This window comes from Chrysoperla carnea, chromosome 5, assembly GCF_905475395.1.
Source record: "Chrysoperla carnea chromosome 5, inChrCarn1.1, whole genome shotgun sequence".
Taxonomy (NCBI): Eukaryota; Metazoa; Arthropoda; class Insecta; order Neuroptera; family Chrysopidae; genus Chrysoperla; species Chrysoperla carnea.
Window position 1 is genome coordinate 9,522,410 of NC_058341.1, and position 23,546 is coordinate 9,545,955.

Below are 23,546 nucleotides of genomic sequence, written 5' to 3' on the forward strand. Positions count from 1 at the left end.
TGTATTGATTAATTGACATAATTTAAGAAAATATTCGGAAAATAATAAATTTTCCACCCAAAGTAGTCCACCCAAAGAGTATATTAATAGTTTTTAAGTGTGAAGTGATTCTCATCTTTAAAATGAAAGTATATCTTCTGTTTTTTATTTTTTGCAGCATCAACATAAAAAACCATCATCGTCACATTCATCCTCCACCGTATGTTACACAGTGAACTCTTAAAAAAAAAAAGAAAATCAATATTTACAATGAAAAAATGAAGAAAATTCTATATTAATAGAAAATTAAATATATGTATATGAAGAAGAAATAACTTTTAATATAATGTTAATTAATTTATTAATTAGTCCATATAGAGTTTAATTTAAAAAAAAAAAAGTAACATAAACATAGTATACGACAAGGAAAAGTGACGTACGAAGTCTTTTTCTTTCATTTTCTTTTATGTTTTTAAAATTATTTTTATACCAAAATGTTTTTGCGAAGTAAAATGCGACAACACACATGTCGAATAATATTATTGACATCAATCGTATGGGTTTTAATTGACTTAGTTTTGATAACATTTTATGCGGATTGTTTGGGTAATTGTAAATCGGATCGGTATGAAGATTCAAACGCGCTCGGTTTTAAAGTAATCAGTAATCATGACGATTATGAGAATAATATTGAAGAGAGTCAAGATGACGGGGCTATCGATGAGCATCATGGTTTTAGTGGGAAATTAACGTATAAACCGTCGGAGTTGCGGAGATGGAAACCGCTACCACCAGTGCCTAAGAATCCAGGTTGGCCGGGGGAAAATGGTGAAGCTGTAAATATACCACCGGAACAGGAGGAATTGATGAAGGAGAAGTTTAAGTTAAATCAATTTAATTTATTGGCTAGTGATATGATTGCGTTGAATCGATCGTTAGCGGATGTTCGATTACCGGGGTGAGTAATTCAATTTATTGTATTTTTTAAATTTATAAGTACAAAATGTTCCAATCAATAGATATTACGCAGATGCTTTAATTACAATCAATTTCTTTTGTTACTTCACTCTTTATCATCAATAATGTGACATGTTTCGATCTTTACGATCATTATCAAACTGTTTGATTGAATTCCAATCATCGAGAGGTTCTGCAAATTTTTTATTAGGTTGCGAAAAATAATTCTAAACAATTAATTTCTATTTTTATTCCACTTTTTATAATCAATGATGTGACATGTTTCAATCATTGCGATCATTATCAAACTGCTTGATAATAATAATCGATCAAAGTTTCAATGTAAAGCATTCCAATCACCGGAAGATTCCGCAAATTTTTATTAGGTTACTTTTATGAACTTGGAGGATATTTGAAAAATAATTTAAAAAAATTAATTTCTTTTGTCATTTCACTCTTTATCATCAATGATGTGATATGTTTCGATTTTTGCGATCATTATCAAACTGATTGATAATGATCGATCACAGTATCAATGTAAAGTATTTCAATCACCGGGAGATAGCAAAATTTTTTGTCCAAAACAATGGTTCAGGATACTCGAAATTTGTGACGGCACTAGCTACGAAAGGGACTGAGTCGTCCATGTCTCTAAGGACTTTTTGTAGTAAAGTGACGGATACTTCGTTTGCATACGAATCCTGTTTACAGTGAAAGAGAATGCATAGCCTACGGTTTCTAAAAAAGATTTTCTAATTGAAATTGAAACGAAAACAGGCCCTTATAAATCGTTACACAACCGGTAAATAAATTAACAATAGCATTATATTAGCATTATATGTACTTTCATTTTATAAATCTAGAAATTTGGGAATTAAAATATTTTAAATATTTAATGATTCTGTCACTTCAAAATAAATAAAACTAATTGAAAGTATTTAAAAATTATAAAGTTTATTCTAATTTACAATATTTTAATTATTATTTATTTTTAACAAAGTAAAAATTTATTTAAAAAAAATCTATCAATCTTTTTTAACAATAGTGCAAAAATATTAGAGCAGAACGTATTTTTTTTTATACGTTGTCATGTCGTTGGGTGGTTTGAAATGAAATTTAGTTTCATTTGTTTTATGTTGTAAAATGTAGCAAAGTGTGGTTGTATCAATTATGTATTGAGATAACATAGGATACCTAGTGGTTAATCGAACTTGTACATAGAATTTCATTTTATAAGCATAGATTGTTTCTCCACAATAAACTGGGCAAATGACTCTCTTTTCAATTGTTGGGGGGCTCAGCCTGCCTTCAAAAAATCATTCTATGCAGCTGTCGTTCCCTTCTACATATTAAGTACACGATTTAATGACAAAATATTAGATTTGTAATGCGATTTTCGAAGTTGCTAACTCAAAACTTATGAAGTATTAGTATTATGTTTTTTTATTGGTTTTTGGTCCATTCATCTTAGGGTTTCACCTCGGAATAAGCTGAATACTTGCACAAACCTTGCAAGGTTTACTTTGCTAGTACAAATGTTGTCTCAAAAGTCATATTCAAGGTCAAAGGTCGTAAAAATCAGTTTTTCGAATTATTAAATCCCACTAGCAGAGGTATTCAGTGCCAAAGTGTTGGGACCTTGGCATGAGTTCCAATTATGGAAGTTACTCAATTATCCAGGTCCCATTTAACCAAGTTTCACTGTAAAAGCTTGTAAAACAGTGAATTTTCCCAAGAATGTCGTTTAAGAATTTGGTTTAAAAATTGTTGCATTTGTTATGTCTAGTTTCTGCTATAAACCGGACCCCAAAGAAACGAATTTTTCTTCTCGGGGGATGTTCATTGGGGATACTTCTTTCATCATGACTCGTATTCCCAGGAAGTCTTGATAAAACGTATGATAAAAAAATTGATATAAACCCACCGTAGCCCTGGCTTCTAAGAGGAGTGGGGGTGGGGAAGTATAATCGGGAAATTTTGAAAAATTACCAACGTTAATTAACGAAGATTCGACGTTAATAGTATACAGGACGATATAAGTTTAGAAAAAAGGAAGTTATCGGAAAATCTTACTGTTATGACTTCGATCCTTGTATATCGCTCTACTATTATGCGATAGTTTTGGGAACCCTGTATTATTTAAGAAGAAGATAGTAAAGAGTGTCCTAAAATTAACGCTGAATTTGAATGTTAACCCATTTGCGTGGGAAAGTGTTAACAAAAAATGGTAGCAACAGCTGTAAGTTTAGGGTTTTTCAAAATGGAGGACGAAAAAAGTACGCGTTTTCACTGCTGGGTAAAGTGTTTAAAAATAATAAAGTTTAAGCAACCATTGCGCACGATTTTCGTATAAACAATTTTTAATAGGGCTTTTCATTTACAAAATGATTCTTTTTTGTTTCGGACTGTTTTCAATCAAGTAAAGACATATCTTATATCTTCTATCCTTGTCAAAAACCGCTGCTTGAAAAAGATAAAATATATTTAACTTTCTTAGCTTGAATAGTTTTTTGACAACTGTCCGAAACAAAAGCAAATCGATGAAAAGGTCTATTAAAAACAGTGTTTTCTATCAAAATTACTTCTTGCGTTAATTTTGAGACACCCCTTAATATTTCAAGTTCAATTTTATGAACGACTTTTTATTAATTTCCTGTTACGCCTCTTTAGAACTGTACCAAATAACCTTAAAAATCTGTAAGATCTATGAAATAAAAGTAAGTGATTCCGTAATAGTTAAGATCTATAACCTTCATTCTTTTTACATACCACTTATTAATTATTTTTGTAAATTTTATGCAATTATAATTACTCATTTAATAAAATTATAATTTTTCATGGATCATTGTTTAATAGTATTTTAAATGCATTGTTTTAAAAGTTCACTATTTGAAAATTTCGGCCTACATCGAAAAAAACAAAACAATATAAAACGTACTAAAAAAAAAGGAAAATAGTAAATAAGAAATACGTTTTGCAACAAAAACAATATTGTTCTCTGATTAGGTTATGTTTTGTTGCATGCACGCACATAACGTGTTTATTGTATAGAACACGATTCCGTATAAAAACAGTTGAAATAAACGAGATTTATAGTATTCATTTGTTTATTTTTTTTTTTACTATTAAATGCAAATTTTATTAAAAATAGAAAACAATATTTAGTTTTTTTTGTATATATTTAGAATATAAAATGATTTCATTTGATTAATAAAATGAACATTTATTTTTTATTAAACTGACTGAAAAGGGAAACTCGTTGAAAATTCAATTCAACAATATCTATTCTCATTATTAGACAATTTCAGCTTCTGAAAATGAAAAATGGTATTAGCTTGCTGTTTTGAAAATGTCATGTATTAGTTTTTACTAGAATAACAGATATCGAAAATTTCCTTGTCAATTTTTTAGAACAGCTAAAATTTTTTCACGTTAGAATGTCAGAATAACTCGTATTTGTTCGACCAAAGGAAATTATCAATTCGATTATATTTTTATACCCTGTAAATATGAAATATATATCAAAGTATACTAATTTTAGTCCCAAGTTAGTAACGCTTAGAAATGTTAATGATATAATCAAAATTTTTGATATAGGTGTTCATAAAATCACCTAATTAGTCAATTTCTATTTATCAGCTCGTCTGTCCGTCTGCCTGTCGGACAGAAATGAAAAGAGATATCAAGCTGAAATTTTTATAGCGTACTCAGAACGTAATGAATTTGAATTCTTAAATGAGCAAAATAAGTTAAACTGAGTCTTGGGTCCGTACGATCCCATCTTGTAAACCGTTAAAGATAGAACAAAAGTTTAAATGTAAAAAATGTTCCTTAAAAAAAAATCAACAACTTTTGTTTGAAACATTTTTTCGTAAACATCCTGTTTACCCGTGAGAGTGCAAATTAAGACAAAACTTTGGTGTCCATTTTTTTCAAAGCTATAAAAAATTTGCAGTTGAAAATTTGCTGGTAGTTTTTACTAGTAATCTTGTGAAATATTCTCGAAAGACGAAACAAAAATTCTAGGAAACAATTTCGAAGTTTTCGAAAACCAAAACAAATGGCGGGACAATTGTGTTGGTATTTTTAACAATTATCTCAATCAATTGTTTATTTTCACTTAAAAACTGGATCCAAAAAGTTAAAAATATTTAAGAAATGAATATTCTCATCAATAATCCTTTTGGACAATTACAATTTGAAGTCGATGCTCACCTTATCTTTAACTGGAAATCGATTCATTGGCGTCAACCTTTAAACATAAATACTCACAAGGGAATATTGGAGGAAGAACAGTATAATCTCACTAATCCACTATTAAAAAAGAGGATATTGGATTATCGAAATATTCGGATTTCTGGATTGTATAGAAAAATTCATAATCATCACTGGCAGGAAAATCATCTTTTTTAGTAATTTTTTAAATAAAATTCGATTGTTGGATGATGCCGGATTTTGAACATTTTTTAAAAATCGGTTTTATTTCTTGTAAAAATGCTTTTTTTTTGCACATCATACAAAGGATATTGGATGTTCAAGACAATTAAGTATACTATTATAGTGTTGATTGAAAGTGAGACGAAATTTTAAATAATTGTATTCAGAGTGAGAATCAGACCATTTATAATGTATTACGTCCCTGTGTTTAAAAACGATTGTCAATTATTCATATTTTATTTATGTATTGAAATTTTAGGTTGGATAAATTTGATCGGGTGCTCTATTATTTATTCATTTATAATTAGTAATAGTATGGTAACAATGTATTGATGAGCTTACTATTTCCGGTTGTTTTAATTAAGAATTTACTGTTACTTTACTAAAATTACACGGTGACAGGTACTTCATTATTAATATAACTTCTATATTTAGATTACTGGGAGATTGAAATTTAGTATATTGGTTTTGTTGCGGAAATAGTTCCTGGTAGAATTGATTATCGACGATTCATAACAGGAGTGGGGGATCATATTATCATGGTTTTTTTGAGGGTTTTATGTTCGCATTTGATAAAACACTATAACAAAGGTATTTTTAAATCAAATCGGCTTCGTTTGACTAATAACACTAAAAATAACATCTTCAAAAAAGGCGTGTTCTAAGATTTATTTAAAGTGCAAGCTTAGACTTACGTACCCGAAAAATTTGTTGGGGTTTTTTTAAATTTTCGTAAATTTCACTTGTTTTAGAGTATTAGTTTGAAAACTTCTACTTTATTTACCAAAACATTCTGTTAGTAAAAGTTAGAAATTACTTAAGCATTTCAAAGTTAATTACATTTGGTTCAAAGTAAATAGGAAAAAAATTTAAATTCATTAATCAAGAAAAAAAAATGTACCGGCTGCTAATAACACTATGTTTTCAATGTCTTACATTAGTGCATTTAGTTATTATAAATAGGTAATAGGTAATAATTTCCCAACTATCAAGCTTACAAATTAATAAAGCAAATGAAATTTTCAAAATTTAAAAAATTTCTCGACAAATGCGGTTTTTCTTGGAATCTCTCCAAACAGAAATAATTTTTTAAAACATAGCACCCCCGATCAAGTCACTTTTCAAGCAAAAAACTAAATCAAATCGATTCATCCGTTTGTCAGCTACGATTCCACAGGTAGACACGTTAAACTTATAGCACCTCTCTTGTTTCGCCGGGAGTTAATAACCGGAAATCTCTGGTTTTTGTTGTAATATGCTTGGACTATATACCTTTAAACAAAAACACGATAACCGGCTTAAACTGAATAGGAACAAGCGTTGAATAAATAGATAAATATGACTAGAACATAGTAATTTACAACAATACTGTACAAATCTAAAGAATGAACAGTCCAATAAAAAAACAGCCCACTCTTTTATGGCCTAGCAATGGTTTGTGAAATGGCTAGAACACAAGCTTAATTACTAATGAATCTTATCGTTTTTTAAGATTCAAGCCTGTTTATGACTGCCATATTGACTGCTTGTCGTCATCAGTGATTGTCCCAATATCAATGATAGACATTAGTTTATATAAAACAATTGCAAGTATTGTTGTTAGCTACCGGTCTAAAATAAAAATTACTCTTTTTTTAATTTATTTTTCATACTGTTAATTATAATTGTGTTTGCGTCATTAATGTCCTGTCAATACAAAAATGAGATTACGTTGTTTTTACTTCCTTGTTCAAAGTACGGAAGTATTTGAAATAAATCATGCAAAAGAAATAAAATTTTTTAAGAATCGTCTGGCCTGAACATTCCAAATTACAAATTCTAGATCTCATTCTATTTTTCAATTGAAATAACTTTACGTTGTAAGTGCATAGTCATATACTGTTTGTAAACCATATCGTTAGCCATTTATATTAGATGGACGTTGTTATGTATAAAACAAAGAGGAATTGTATAAACACAGCCGATCGGGCATTGATCCCAGGACTTTTTGCAAAAACAGCACTTGTTTTAAATAATTTTTTACTTCATATCATTATTTAAAACGGTTGTTAGTTAAAATTAAAAACATTGGATAAAGCATGTAAAAACGAGGTTATAACAACTATAAAAATTTTAATCCTAAGAGACTTGGAACGAATTTGTAATTAAAAGTGTTTTTGTATTATGAACAGTTCCTGAAATGTAAACTACATCTCAAAAATAGCATACATTCCTTAAATTATTACTAGTAATACAATACTGTCTGCCTTGTGTGTGAGTGTTACATACAGGGTGTCACAAAAGTCACGCACACAATTTAAACTGAAATAACTTTCTTTAAGGTTGATCGGGATTTTGCAAGAATTTCTGACGAAAGTTTTTCATGTATTTTAATTAATCATTAAAAATTAGAATTTTAACATGCGATTAAAAACGACTTATTTTTACAGACCAAGTGAACATGACGGCTGTAAGATTCCAATTTTAAAATGAATACCGGCGCCAACATATTTTTAACCCCCGATTTAAAAACAATGACGTTATAAGTTTGACGTGTATATCTGTCTGTGACATCGTAACTCCTAAACAAAAGAATCGATTTTGATTTGGTTATTTGTTGGTGACTTGTTCGATAGAGCTTTTAGCTATGTTTTTTGAGTTATAAGGAAAAAACCGCATTTGTCGGGGGCTTTGTAAATTTCACTTGTAGGGTATTGGGCTTGTAAACAAAAGTCTATCAATACCTCAATAAATGAAATCCATCTTGCCGTTTGGATGGTATGAAATAATTTATTACGGGCGTACTTTTTTTTTGTTCAGCTAGGCTTGTTTAAATATGTACCACCCAATAACCAATACGCAGAATTCGCATTCTTTTGTGTGTACAATAATACACGAGGACGGCCTTGATTTTAGTTCAATGTACGCCAGTGACGAAGTCATACAGAAAAAACTAAACCCTTCCTTTGTAGTTGGATAAAAAAGTTCATTCAGCACGAACTACAATCTTCCAGATGTATAGGCTAAGAAAGTTTTTTAAAATTAAATGTATTGAGGATGTGTGACTTATGTGACACCCGGTATTAAATAATTATTAGTGTAAATTAAAATATAATTTTTTCAAATTAAAACTTTCACTGGTATGTGCTATGTAATGTGTTCATCAGGTAGAATACATGTAGATGTTAATAAGTAATTAGATGAATACTGTTATTATTAAGGAAATGAAAAATTCATTAACATTGGTACATTTTGTACCATATGATGATGTGTATGTGTGTGGTATGAACAGGAATCCATAGTATTTAATTGTGTAGCATGTTTTGTATTCGTAGGATAATCATTTAGGAGGTATTAAGGTAATTTTTACCCACAAATTATGAAAATGGAATCATGGAATCACAAAATATCCTTAATAGTTCCTTTTCCTGGTTGGAAGACCGTCAAGTCTATGTCAGCGTCTTAGGACGAAATGTTTTGTTTCGAAAATGTATTGCTCCACATAAACTTAATTGCTTTCCTGTGAATTAATCTTGAAAAAAGTAAACATGATATATATTAATCTCAAACTCGTCTTCTTACAGAAAATTGCATGTATGGATTCGCTAGTTTATAAATATTAACTCTTTATACAAAAACAATCTCAATAACATCAGCCAGGGGCAGATCTTGAATTTATAAGGCCTTGGGCGAATACTACTTGGGAAAGAGGGCTTGCCTAATTACTCTTTGTACATTTATTTCTTTCTTTTTCTTGATCGTACTGTAATTTTCGTTTTTCAGCTCCACTTTTAGTTCTTTTATAAGGAACTTGGTAGTTTTCTTTCAATTTGTCACTTTGATGGCGAGAAGTGCGATTGATCTCAGGTTTACTAACCTCATGATCGGTTTTTTTTACCGATCCTGACATCAGATACCCTATGTTTGCTCACCTTTCACAACTAAATTTTAGATTTCCATCCAGGAAATAACAAAAATAATAGTAAATTTTGTTACGATGAACTCCTGATCTATGTTTATTTTAATAATAATAAACTTGATTATATGACCACGTTATAAATTTTTGTGTAAAATTTATTTATGTTAGTAAAATTGATAGAGTTTGCAAAAAAAAATTAATAAACATAGGTAAACATTTAAAAACATTTAGCTGATTCATTAATTTCCACATTTTCAACACTTCGGAGGTGAATGACATAATTATTTGTGATTGCTTCAACAAAAATTTTTTTTTTATAATCCGAATTTTTATATTTATAAATAAAAGAAGTTTTGTAAATTTTAACCTTGATGTATGCACGATTTTGATTGTGTCTATTTTTCAAGGGAATATTTAATAGAAATAAACAAAATGCAATATTTAAATTTTCAAAATTGCATTATATTTTTCCAAATAAGAAAGTTTCACAATTTTATTCATTTAAGCTATGAAAAGTTTATAGCATACTCAAATCTTTGAATATTGTTTACAAAATTGACACGAAATGAAGAAGACGAAAAATGATGACATCGTAGCCACACATTAACGGAATTATGAGGAATTTTTAAATACTAAAGTATCAAGGAACTCCGTGAAAAAAAAGTCATTATCTTATACATTACTAGCTAAAAGTATAACTTTGTAATGGCTCGCGAATGTTATCATATAAAATAGATATTTCTAAAATAAAATTATACTTCAATTATTGACAAATATTTTTTATTTAATTGTTCTTCAACAAACGTTAATTTCTTTAAAACATCAGGTTGTAAACCAGGATCCATGTTATTATCCGCTGTGAAAATATTCAATTCAATTTTGATTTTAAATTTATGACAAATACAACAAAACCCATCTTTATTAATTTGTAAATCAAACCAACGACGATGACATACATTACATACTTCAAAATTCAAATTTTTTTGAGCAATCTCAAAATTTTCTGCATACATTTTAACACATCTAGACATAAATATGGAACTACAACATTTCATTTCATGTCTAAATCTTTTGTATTTTTTTTTTTGTAAGGTTTACCACCAAAAAGTTACATTTTAACCTAGTGGAGGCTTGCTTTGCTCGCCTAATTACTTATCAGTATTGTGTGTTGTTATAACAATATTATATTTTATCAAATAATTAAAAATTACCAATTTATATTCCAACGTACGCCCCTCGTTATTAAATTTAAAAAAGTAATTTTATGACCACTAAAATGAATTTTTGTTTAGTTGATTATGAAAGATTGGTGATAAATGTATATTTTATGGCTAATTTTAAACAGATACGGTGTATAATTATTTAATAAAAAATAAATTTAACACATCTTTCAAACTTTTCAAATCCGTTACTCATGATAATTCACATCTGGTTGATTTTAAAATTTTTAGCATTGTGATAGACAGCTATCATTTTCATCCTGAAAATCAAACAATAGAAACTACAGAATAATACACAAAAAGGGGAGGGGATGGGTAATAGGCCTTTGTTCTGATGTCGATTTCAATGTATCTTTCGTTGTAATTTGGAAATGTGCGAGAATAGATGAAAAAGGTCTGAAATAAATGTTAAAATCGATTGATTAACATGGCAGATATAAGCAATTAAATAATTTTATCTTTATTAGAACATGCTCTTAAAAGTTTATCTCGATTCCTTTTCCTTTTGGAACTATCCATTTAATTTCGAAGAGATTTAGGAAAAAATAAACAAAAAAAAATTTCTATATTAGTGTCCTATTTTTGAATGCAAGGGCTAAAAACTTCAGAATCCAACCAATTTTTCGACAAGTCGACAAATACCAATTTCGAAGTGATACAATCAAAGAACTAGTGGTCTGACGTTTAAAGGTCGTATACAGCATGGTTAGTTTAGATTTTTTTTACCAATGGGTTGCTAAATGGTACACATTCTTTGAAGGTCGTTTATTTCACACCGGTGTAGTGTTTTTTTTTTCTTCTAAAATATTATGAAAGAAATTCATCAATTTCATAATTTGATTATTATCTTACAAACAAACAACAAAAACACAAGAATTTTTCATAATGAGTTTTAATTGGTGGCATTTATTGTACTCTTATAGAGTTAATGTACATTTATTTCTCAATTATTATGATTCTATTATCTAGGTATAATTTGTTACTCCAAGCAGATTAGACCAAGCATGGGCGAGTTATTTTAAATCGAAGTCACCATTGTTATAACTTTATTGTGTGCCATAAACTTTATTGTGTGTTTCTTTATCCAAGCCCGCATTGCTCATAGAGGAGGAAGCGAGACGGGTAAACGACTCTTCTACCTATCTCTGTTTCTCTAATAGTAATGAGATAGGTAGAAAAAATATTGTCTCCCTGTTTTGCTCGTTCACGAAGTTCTAGTATAGGTCTCGAAAATTCGTTTTATAAATTAAAAATCTATACCTTTTCGTTGAGAAATTGCTCGTTTTAGAATTTAAAAAAAATGCAAAAAACCAATTGTCAACTTGCTTGGACTATTATTTTATCGCATTATAATACGATATAGTCAAGTTGGTAAGATACATCGTGTTACAATATCCAGTGTTAAACACTCTCTTAACCTCTATATATAGTTCTCGCTTTCGAGAACTTATTTTAAAACGATTGAATTCCGGATATTTTTTCCTTGTTGAACTTGGGGAAGAATTAATACGTCTTGCTTCTGAGAGCAGCATTTTTGTCTGGGAAATTAAACCTCTCAGATGGGCTTGGTTCATCCCTACCTTATTTGAAAAAGAAAAGAAATATTCGAAACACAGTCGTCTTAAAATTAACTTTTTGAGACGTTGCAATTCTTATTCGAAACCTATCTTTCTAAATAAAGAATGGTGACTTGGAAGGGATGTTGAAGTATACATTCTGCGACGGAATCTTGGTCTGGAATACTTCATTCATTCATGTTTAATTTTTTGAGGAAAGAAATATTCTGTAAATGAGTTATTAATAAGTGATTGATGAGACTATATTTGTCTATCTTTCTCTCACACAAATTGATCCGTTTTTTGAATTTTTTAGGTCAAAATTACTGTGTCTACCGAGTTTATCAAATTGCAAACCAAAATTGGAATAATGGCTCCGGAAATAAAACTATAATTAGACCGATTTTTGTTCATATCTTGAAAACGATTCATCTAATCGTCAAGTAAACTATATTTTTGAAATTTTTGGGTCACAATTACCCTTTATAATAAGTTTTATCAAATTCCGAAACAAAAAATTATTTACGATTTTTTCGATTTTTTCTAAGAGGTACCCCTTAAAAAAATTCCAAAAAAACGAGAAAAAAAATATTTCCCCGATTTTGTTAAAACTCTGTAGCTAAGGTAATTTTGACCCAAAAATTACAAAAATCGGGTTTATTTGACGATTGGAATAATGGCTTCGAAAATAAAACTATAATTAGACCAATTTCAGTTCATATCTTGAAAACGATTCATCTAATCGTCAAATAAATAGAATTTTTGAAATTTTTGGGTCAAAATTATCCTTTAAACAGAGTTTTATCAAATTCTGAAACAAATAAAAATTTTATGATTTTTTCATTTTTTTCAAAGGGGTACCCCTTAAGATAATTTCGAAAAATCGAAACAAATTTTTGGACTCCAAAAACGATAAAACTCATTACATAAGGTAATCTTGACCCAAAAGAATCAAAAATCGCGTTTATTTGATGATTGGATGCATAGTTTCGAAGATATCGCCCAAAATACCATAGAAAGATCGATTTTGTTGATCGATTTCAGATAATTAAAAAAAAACCAATTGTGTAGTAGTGAAATTAATTGGATTATCGCGACTTTTGACCCCTAATTAATGTAGAAAATCTTAAATCCAAACAATTTCCCACATCATGTGCCTCCTTTTATTAGTAATAATCTGCGTATAGAGGTTAAATGTATTGTTAAACAAATTAAATGAATGAAATAAATAAAAAAAACTTTCTCATACTTATACTAATAAAAACACAAGTAAATATTATCTCAAATGTTATTTTAGACGAATCACTTTAGATCATAAAAGGCTAAAATAAAGAATTTTTATGTACCTCAACCTATCGGGTAAGTTTTTTTTTTAAATGTTCAGGTCCATATATCAGAATCTACATCTAACTTCTTGCCGCTAGAAAGTTTGGCCATTGCTATGGGCCAAAAAAGCACATTATTATCATACGTGATTTTTGAAAATTACAAAACCTTGCAACTTTAAAACTTTCAAAAATAACCTTATAAATTTAGCCTCTAATGTTTAGCCTATTGGGCCCATAGCAAAAACCAAAACTTTCTAGCGGCAAAAAGTTAGATGTAGATTCCGATATATGGACCTTCATTTAAAAAAAAACTGGCTCAATAGGTTGAGGTACAAAAAAATTCTCTATGAAATGCTAAATTGACACGACTATTTATAATTTAAATGATGAAGGTCTGTAAAAATTAATAAAATGAAATAAATAATTTATGGAGTTCTATCCCGGGAGATACACAGAAAAAAATCCATGTGACACGATGGCGTCAAAATTTTATCCAAAGTTGTGAGAATGCTTTATTCTGTTACCGGTGTTTTTTAGAGTTTCACAATTAACATTTTACTTAAAATTAAAATAAAACAAAAAAATATTTTTAATATCAATGAAACTGTTGAGCAGCTGTCTTTTAACACCCTCACTTATAACTAAACCTCATCTGATCACTTAAGAACAGCTTCTCGCACACCAAGGAGGCCTTTGGTAACGCCAATATCGTCAATACACCGCTTTAGTAACGCCACTGTACAGAGAAGTGATAAAATAACATACAGAATGATAAATGGTTTGTCTCTCAGGTTGCTTTCACATTATTATGACACATTAATATAATTTTCTATATAACTATTTTTTATTAATAATTAAGTAATAAAAAAATGGAATTATAAATTATAAAAAATTACTTAAATATACTTTCAAACTCTCGAACATTTTAGTCTCCCAAAATTCTAAGCTATTCACGAAAAATTTTATGTCAGTTCCTATAAACTTAACGATTAAAATATTAGTTTTGATTTGTAATTTATGGAAAAAGTTCTACATTCGAAAAAAAATTTGTTATCGCGAGCTTTTTGTTCATTACGTTTCAAACAAAACTTATGAATTGTGAATTAAAAATTAATTTGTTTTCATTTTTTGTTTCAGTTGTAAGAAAGTTAAATATCCATCACAGCTACCTCCAACAAGTATAGTAATTGTATTTCACAATGAGGCATGGTCGACGTTATTAAGAACCGTTTGGAGTGCAATCAATCGATCACCGAAACCTCTTCTAAAAGAGATTATATTAGTTGATGATTCCAGTGATAGAGGTATGTTTTTATTATGTTATTTCCAATTTAGATCACCTGGTCACTTACCATGGATAATATTGCATATCTGACAGTTTTTTTTAAATTAAAATCAAATTTTCGTAATAAAGATTGTCGATATTGTACAAAATATGTTACGACAATTTAAAAAATAAAAGAAAGCATTTTCTTCGTTAAGAGTGCCCAAATTCTTTAAAGTCAATTTTTTTTTTCTTAAAAACTACTATTTTTCTCTTATTTTTCAGAACATTTGGGTCATAAATTAGAAGAATATGTTAAAACATTACCGGTACCAACATACGTGTATCGAACAGAAAAACGATCGGGTTTAATTCGTGCTCGATTACTTGGTGCCAAACATGTGACTGGAAAAGTAATTACATTCTTGGATGCACATTGTGAATGTACCGAAGGATGGTTGGAACCATTATTGGCACGTATTGCAATCAATCGTAAGACTGTTGTTTGTCCTATCATTGATGTTATCTCGGATGAAACGTTTCAATATATCACAGCATCAGATATGACATGGGGTGGTTTCAATTGGAAACTAAACTTTAGATGGTTTGTATAACTTTTTTTTACAAGAATTAGACCGTACGAATGGTAATACCAAGTCAATGGTGCTCCCATTTGCCCGCTTCTGAATCGGGGGTACGAGAAAATAAGGAATTCAAATCTATCACCTTCTTGCGGTCTAATATATTAACTAATACATGTAGAAATTAAATTTAATAAAAATTTTAAGGTATCGAGTACCACAACGTGAATTAGATCGTCGAGGTGGCGATAGAACAGTACCGTTACGATCACCAACGATGGCTGGTGGTTTATTCTCAATTGATCGTGATTATTTCTATGAAATTGGTTCATACGATGAAGGAATGGATATCTGGGGTAGTGAAAATCTGGAAATGAGTTTTAGGGTAATGAATATGTGACAATTTATTTTGAATATAATTTTTTCGTGAGTTTTTCTTTTGAAAATTCATGCAGATTTTAATTATGTGTTCTGTTTCTGTGATAAGGCAGGGAACTGAATGTAATTTGAGAAACAATCGTGGGAAATGCTAAGCTTTTTCCGTTAAATAATTTGTAGGAAATTAAACGTACGTCGTACCACCAATAAACTGATGTATAAAGGGGGAATTACTTCGACAATCGGTTATCAAATGTGATTTTGAATTTTATTTTTATTTTTCTACAATACAATGGAAATTTTTTTTTTATTAGTTATTGTCTTCTTTTATGCCAATGAATCACTTTTTTAATATTTCTATATTTGCAAATTTTTTAGTAGCTATGTTGTCTTTATTCTTAATAGTATTAATAGTCACTAAACGTTCATATAAAATGTTCAAGGTAGAAATATTTACTACAGACCTTAAATTATGAATCTGGCCAACATTGGTCGTTATTCACTTACCGTAGCAAGCCCACTCTCCGAGATAGCACTAACGTCCAATTTTTCAAATAGATTTTATTTTTGCTTAGGCTTAAAGATAAGGGGCGGAAAGAAAAAAAGCCTTCTATAAGTTTGACTGCTATGTGTGTGTGTATGTCTATCTGTGGCACCGTAGCTCTCAAACGGATGATCCAATTTTGATTTAGTTTTTTTTGTTTTTGTTTGAAAGGTGACTTGATCGAGAGTTTTCTTATATTTATAAATTTATATTTATAAAGCGTAATAATTCCTGTGCCTCTTTAAAATATACCGACGTTTGTAACACGTTCAAAAAACTTGATGAGCTTGAATGTTATTAAAGAGGGTGGGTTGACGTAGGTAAAATAAACAAATTGGTGGTCCTACTAATTAAAAAACATTTACAAATCTTTTAATTAATAATTTAGAACAATTTATATTATAATTTTAAAAAATGTCTAGAATATTATTTTGATAATATTATATGTTCCGTTTACAACCAATTCTCTTCTCCGCAACCAAAAAAAAAAAAACAACTCAACGAAAATAGATTTGGCAGTGTGGTGGTATACTTGAAATAATTCCATGTTCTCATGTTGGCCATGTATTTCGTGATAAATCACCATACACGTTCCCAGGAGGCGTTACAAAAATTGTTCTACACAATGCAGCAAGAGTTGTTGAAGTATGGCTCGACGAATGGAAAGAATTCTACTATGCAATGAATCCAGGTCCCATATTTTTTTTATTTTTATTTTTTTCAAATTCTTTATTTCAAAAAACACCAAATTAATTAATTTTTACTAACTAATTTTTATTAATTAAAATTAACATGCTTATTAATTATAATAACAACTAATCTAATTAACATTATTGATTATATTTATTAATTTTAAATAGTTGTTTTCAAAATTGCAAAATTCTTTTTTAATTTGTATTTTATACACTTTGCATTCATCATTTTTATTCCACTGTTGTAGTGGGGCAGTTTGGCTGTGAAGTTTAAATGTGGACGAGATTATAATATTTTCGATTTTTAATGAGAACTTTCTTCTTTGGACACTTCTGTTTGCTTAGGAATTGTGGATAAACACGAATTAAAGTAGCATAAGAAGTCTGGAAACTTGTATAGTCACTTAGGAATTTAAGATCTTCGGAACGCCTAAGATTGTATTTACATCATATGTAAAGCGTTGTTAAAATTTTTTCAATTTTGTGCTAAATTATTTAGGTTTTTATGGCAAACAGGGGGAATTTTATTTAATTCCACTCTACTAGCAAATTTTTGCGCATACTTTCATCGTAATCAGCTCGCGGTTTTCCCTTAAAATGATTATTTTGAGCAAAACCTAGTACAGGAAGTTCTTATTAAATATTTAAATATATTGTTTAAATGCATATATGATGTGCAAATTTTGAACTTTATTCTTGGTCCTCCACATATTTAATGTCCTAACTGTCCTACTATTTTTACAATTTTGGTGAATCACCGTATCATTCATTATAACACATCAATTTAAAATTCCAGTAATAGCTTTTAGAACAAATCTATTGGCTTTTTTTTATTATATCCTAACAAAATATTACAATAATCAACATTGGGGCCATTATGACCTTAAACAGGAGAGGTACATCATTTAAAATAGGTTTTAATGGTTTGGGCTTGGATCGCAGAAAAGAAAATCGTTTCAGGGCTTGTAGAATATAACAAAAAGTCATCAGGACCAGTTACTGCTTAAAAAAGGATAATATTTTAGCATTTTAATAATAATAATAAACGTATTGAATACGTCACACAAAAAAAGATCCAAAAATAATTATAACTCTTTTAAAAATCGTCTAAAAATAAATAGGCTTGGAAATACTAACATAAAATTGCAAACCATTTTTTACAATATGACTAAGAAAGGAAAATTGCCACAGTCTCAAACAAATTGTTATAGGCGTTAGTTTATATGCTACAGGCTAATCATTTTTTGAATCATCGATTCTTTGAATCATCCTCCGATTACCCTTTAACGACTGTAATAAGTAGTATGCAATTTTTTGTCAGTGTCTCCAAGAAGTCCTAAATGTTACGTAATATTTTTTTTTGCTATTAATAATTTTCACATTAATAATTTGTAATACATTGCTCAATTTTATTCCATTGTATTGTAGACATAATACAGTAGTTTGATATTTTAACATTTTTTTTCAAAAACAATTTGCTTTGGTTTTCATTGCTAACACATAATTTTATACTGACACTATTTTCAATTGAAAGTTACTTTTTTTTTTAATATGTGATCATAATTTAAAAAAATAATATAATAAAAAAATAATGCTTGCTAACTAAAAATATATTTATTGCTAGTTGGGTTTGTAACAACCATAAAAATTATTTTACCGTCTCTTTGAAATTATTCGCTTGTTATATTTCTAATTTATGAAATTGAATTGATTTACCCACGAAAATATTTAAATTTAGTATAATAATAATAAAACATGAGGGGTACCGCAAATGGGTCTCTAGTACCTGGGCCAATGAGTCTTCTGTACCCTCCTTGAGAACAACCTGTCACTCAAAGACGAGACGTTTCCGGGCAAGAACTAAATATATTTTTTTAATTATAATATTATTTTAATGATTATATCACGATCATTAAAATTATCAAATTAATTGCAATAGTTAAAATTACCTATTATTTTTTTAAAATTTTGGCCATGAATATATTTTTAGTAAAGTAAATGCTTCATTTAATAAGAATTAAAACAAATGAAAACTAACTGAACTAATCATTAATCAGAAGTAATTATTATTTTTAAATATACAGGGGAGGAATCATTTTATCCAAATATTCCAAATGTTATGAGTCATAAAAAAACACTGCAGGTCTGTCTGATATTAAACGGAGATAACTGATATTAAATAAGATATATAGTGTTTCTGCGTCTATCTAAGATTGGGCTTTTTTAAGATATTCTCATTCAGGAGAAGCTTTCAATTCTCAGACACAATTCTCTGGAATGTCTCTATGTCTCGGTACCCATATCAGGTTTACATTCATTTATTCCGACAGCTAATTTTAGGATGTTAGGCAATTCTGTGATACCTTTGAGGTTAGATAGACCGAGCTGAAGGATTTTAGCACTGTCAAGCTCTCGGTGAGGATAGTAGATTTTATCTCAGTATTACTCTTTCTTCTAGAAATCACTCTTTTGTTCGAAATCATATTTAGATAAGCACTAAAATATTTTCGCGAACTAATCAACCTAATCCACAATTTTCGATATTAATTTGCACAATTTGCAAGTATTATTGTTCGTTTTCGAATCTTTTCATGATGAATTGGTCAGCTGTCAAATTTTCAAAAAATCTATACTTATAGTCAAAGAACACTTGTTTTTTTTATTTTATGCCCTTTTTCCTATCAGATGGATCTTATTCGAAAAAGTTTTTTTTATAATTCATAATTAGGAAAAAAATTGATTTGGATAAAATAAAATATTACCCTGTATAATAAAGTAGATAACAATAAAAGGTAGTATTATAAGATATGGCTACTTCTAACAAATATCAGGTTTGGATGTGTGGTGGTATTTTGGAGATAGCAACTTGTTCACATGTAGGACATGTATTCAGGAAAAACACACCGTACACATTTCCGGGTGGTATCAGTCGTATCGTGAATCATAACAGTGCACGTCTTGTCGAGGTGTGGCTTGATGATTGGAAAGAATTCTACTATAGCCTTAATCCAGGTTAATTCACTCTTCAAAATAAAATAATCGACAATATTGTTGTAATGTCTTAATTATTTTGTCCTCCCCCATCTAAATACTGTTTTTTTTTTTAGCATGCATGTGTTTCGTTTTTATCCTTCCGATTATTAAAATTTTATACAATCGTGTATATTTTAAAAATATATTCTCGTAATATGTTTTTTATTCGATGAACCCATAAATTTACGATATTTTCCTTGGTTTGAGAATAAAAAGATATAATCCAAACATATAGAAAAATAGCCTTCTCATTTTTTTCTTAGTTTCCAAAATTTTTCTTTCATAGACATATCGAAAATTTTTTGTAAGCTTATTGAATGATTCAATTTACGCTTCTAAATATTTTTCTAAGCTGTTCATCGAAATAAAACAACGTTCGTAAATATATTTTTCAAATATATAAGGTATCCGTTAAGCAGAGACTATCTCAACAACAACAAAATTTTTGATAATTTTTCATTTAGAAAGAAAAACTTAATACGAAATTTAGACACATTTTATAATCAATCCTACATTGCTATTCAAAATTCCTAATATTCCTGATTACAATCTTACTTGTTTAACTTAAAATGCTTTTCATTTGCTTGCTTTATTTTTAATATTTGCGCTTTAATTAAATCATTAAAAAAAAAAAGAATATGCTAGACTATTATGCGTATTTACTATTTGGAAATTAATTTGACACTTGCTTAAAGGCTAACAAAATTTGTAGAACATTGGCTAAAACAATCTAACACATATTACATAACATGGAAGTCTTGCAAATTCTTTATATATCTTTTGAAATCTTAAAAATTGACAAGAGGATATTAATCAATTTAGTGTTTCAACATATGGAGGTACAAATTGCTAAGTTATTTATATTACAGAGTATTTTTGAAATAAATAATTTAAAAATGACAAAAAACCATAAAAATTCAGCTTATTTAACGACTAGCTAGTAGTTCTCGAGTTACTACCAGAAATGTTTTTATAATATGTAGGATTTTGAGCGTTTTCATAGAAAATATTCGACAAATCAGCAAATGAACTCGGTTTTTATATTTTTTGAATCAGAATTACCCTAAATATCGAATTTTATCTTAAATTTTGATAAAATTCAATACATACGGTAATTTTGGTCAAAGAAAAATACAAAAATCGTATTTATTCGATAACCTCATACGCATAGGGATATTTGTACCCACAATAAGTGATCACTATACTGATTATGTCACGTCATTAAAAATCAAAGACTATTACAGCTTGTTGGGAATGAAAATGTTCATAAGCACAACTAATTAGATAATAAAATCTGAGTGAAATTGTACCCTGCGATAAAACTGGTTTTAAAAATAGTCACAAAGTATGTCAAAAGATGTTAGTCTGCGGGATAACACACTTAAATGATTAATACATACTTGAAACTTCATGAGTGGCTTCCTTTTTGAGTTTTTTCAGACCGATAGCTTAAGTATGAGATACCTTCTCATTTAAAAACGCAGTACATTCGAAAAAAGTCGGTCAAAGGGAAGAAGTTTTGTAGGCTCGCCAAAGGCCAGGCACCCTCGAATTTTCAAGTATGTATTGATTGACTATCTCGGATGATGTAACATCGATTACTTATTGTGCTAGCCTCGTGTATTTCGGACATAGTTTCCTTTCTCAATCAGATTGTAATATTCTTTGCTGAAAATGTGTAAAATTATAAATATTTCAAATTAATAGACATATTCAGCTTCGAAGTTGTGGTCTTTTAATTTGAAATGTTTTAAAATAGAGAAAATTTTCAATTTTAATTTTCAATTACGAATTAATTTTTAGCTGCTCGCAATGTTGACGTTGGTGATGTGTCCGAACGTAAGGCATTACGAGAACGTTTGAAATGTAAAAGCTTTAGATGGTATCTGGAAAATATTTATCCTGAATCACAAATGCCACTCGATTATTACTACTTGGGTGATGTGAGTTATTTCTTACCTCCAATAAATTTTGTTTTTTTTAAATCACACATTTTTAATCAATTTTTATTTACAGATTCGAAACTTATTAACCGGCCATTGTTTAGATACATTAGGTCATAAAGCTGGTGAAACGTTGGGATCATCATATTGCCATAATATGGGTGGTAATCAAATATTTGCATATACTAAACGTAAACAAATTATGACGGATGATAACTGTTTGGATGCTGCTAAACTAGAAGGTCCTGTTAAATTGGTACGATGTCATGGAATGGGAGGTAACCAAGAATGGGTATATGATGATGAAGTAAGTATTAAAGAATATCGTCGTATGATTATTTAATAGAGTATTGTGTGTATGAAACAGTCTCAACTCTTACCGCGCCTATAATCTAAAAAATTTTGACAATATTGTATCACGTTAATAATTTCGCGCTTTTAGTCTTGCGCAACTTACTCGAATCAAAAATTCCGTTTAAATTTTTGATTGGGAAGCAAATGTAGACAAATGTCGAACATCTTTTGACCGATACTATACAATTGTTTTTTTTTTTTAAGGATAAAACAATTAAGCACGTGAACACAGGAAGCTGTTTACAAAAACCAGATGCAAAGAACCCCAGTGAAATATTACTACGACGATGTTTACCAAACGATCCGGGTCAACAATGGGTGATGAAATCAAAATTCAAATGGCAAGCTAACAGATAGAACTGGTTCCAAAATAATACAGGATATTATTTTAAAAAATCAGTAGTATCGCGCAAACTTAAACAATTAATGAACAATTAACACAAATTATGAAGAAAATATGGCTGGAAGAGCTGAGAGAAAGAAGCAAGTGAACAATAAAATTTCATGTAAAAAAAAAAGAAAAATCTATTGTTACGTTTGTTAATATTTAATAAAATAAGTGAAAATCTAATATAAAATGTTGGAAAACGGTGAAGTTTAATTATTTATCGAAGTATTAACATTTATTTAAATTAAACAAAAGAATATTTAAAAGAAGGAAAAGCTGCCATGATAATAAAAAAAATTGTTATTTTGTATATAGTAAAATAAAAAAATAGTGTGATACACTTAAAACAGAAAAAAAAACATTATATTAATACTTGAAAATGTTTAAAAAAAAAAACTATTGAAAAAAAGAACACTTACAATTTAGTGCGGCGGGGAAGAAAAGCCACTCACTAATTTTGTAAAAGCATATCAACGGATTAGTGCAATTTTTGAATTTTGTTTTTATAGGGACCAGATTTAAAAAAAAAAAAAAGAAATAATGTTTTGTATTTTTGATTAGAAAAAAAAAATTAATAATAATGTATCTTACTATTTTACTTTTTATATAAAAAATATATTCTGTATGATTTTTTTTCCTTTTCTCAAAATTTTCAACTTTTTCTTCACGTTGTATAAATGAAAAAACACATATGCATTTAACATATGGTCAAAATCTGCTATAACGACATTGAATGAACGTACAATTATGGTGGTTATATCCGATAGTCGTTTAAAGCGATATGCAAATTTTATCTCTTTTGAAGAATCATTTTCTGAAAGAAATATCATTAAAAATCACCCTTCTCCGAAGAGAAATAAAAGCTCGGTCGTCAAAAGACAAGCTGGAATACCAAATGATAGGGTTTGTTCGTGACAACCAATCTTTTGATATTCCAACTAGTTTTATTTTATCCTAGAGAAAGATCGTTTTAATGAAGTAGTGACGAAATGAG

The 23,546-nt window shown here is 29.0% G+C and overlaps 1 protein-coding gene across 2 annotated transcripts; it reads left to right on the top strand.

Annotated features, from left to right (window-relative positions):
- The first annotated feature begins 340 nt into the window (after positions 1-340).
- On the top strand, positions 341-22,715 carry LOC123301849 (polypeptide N-acetylgalactosaminyltransferase 5). 2 transcript variants are annotated; one of them, XM_044884778.1, is made up of 8 exons: positions 341-937; positions 14,513-14,679; positions 14,925-15,243; positions 15,428-15,605; positions 19,666-19,846; positions 21,671-21,810; positions 21,884-22,117; positions 22,369-22,715. In XM_044884778.1, exons 1-8 carry the CDS (start codon positions 474-476, stop codon positions 22,519-22,521), a joined length of 1,836 nt encoding a protein of 611 aa, XP_044740713.1. In that variant the 5' UTR covers positions 341-473; the 3' UTR covers positions 22,522-22,715. The 2 variants fall into 2 exon arrangements, with proteins under 2 accessions (XP_044740713.1, XP_044740712.1); XM_044884777.1 differs by lacking the exon at positions 19,666-19,846 and adding an exon at positions 16,653-16,833 and having other exon boundaries at positions 342-937.
- Positions 22,716-23,546: the final 831 nt, after the last annotated feature.

What these genes read in the sequence shown, in the direction of transcription:
- LOC123301849 (XM_044884778.1), top strand. Translation starts at nt 474, where the DNA reads ATGTTTTTGCGAAGTAAAATGCGACAACACACATGTCGAATAATATTA. An exon ending in ATTATTACTACTTGGGTGAT is followed by an intron (nt 21,811 to 21,883) that starts GTGAGTTATTTC and finishes TTTTATTTACAG; the next exon opens with ATTCGAAACTTATTAACCGG. An exon ending in AATGGGTATATGATGATGAA is followed by an intron (nt 22,118 to 22,368) that starts GTAAGTATTAAA and finishes TTTTTTTTTAAG; the next exon opens with GATAAAACAATTAAGCACGT.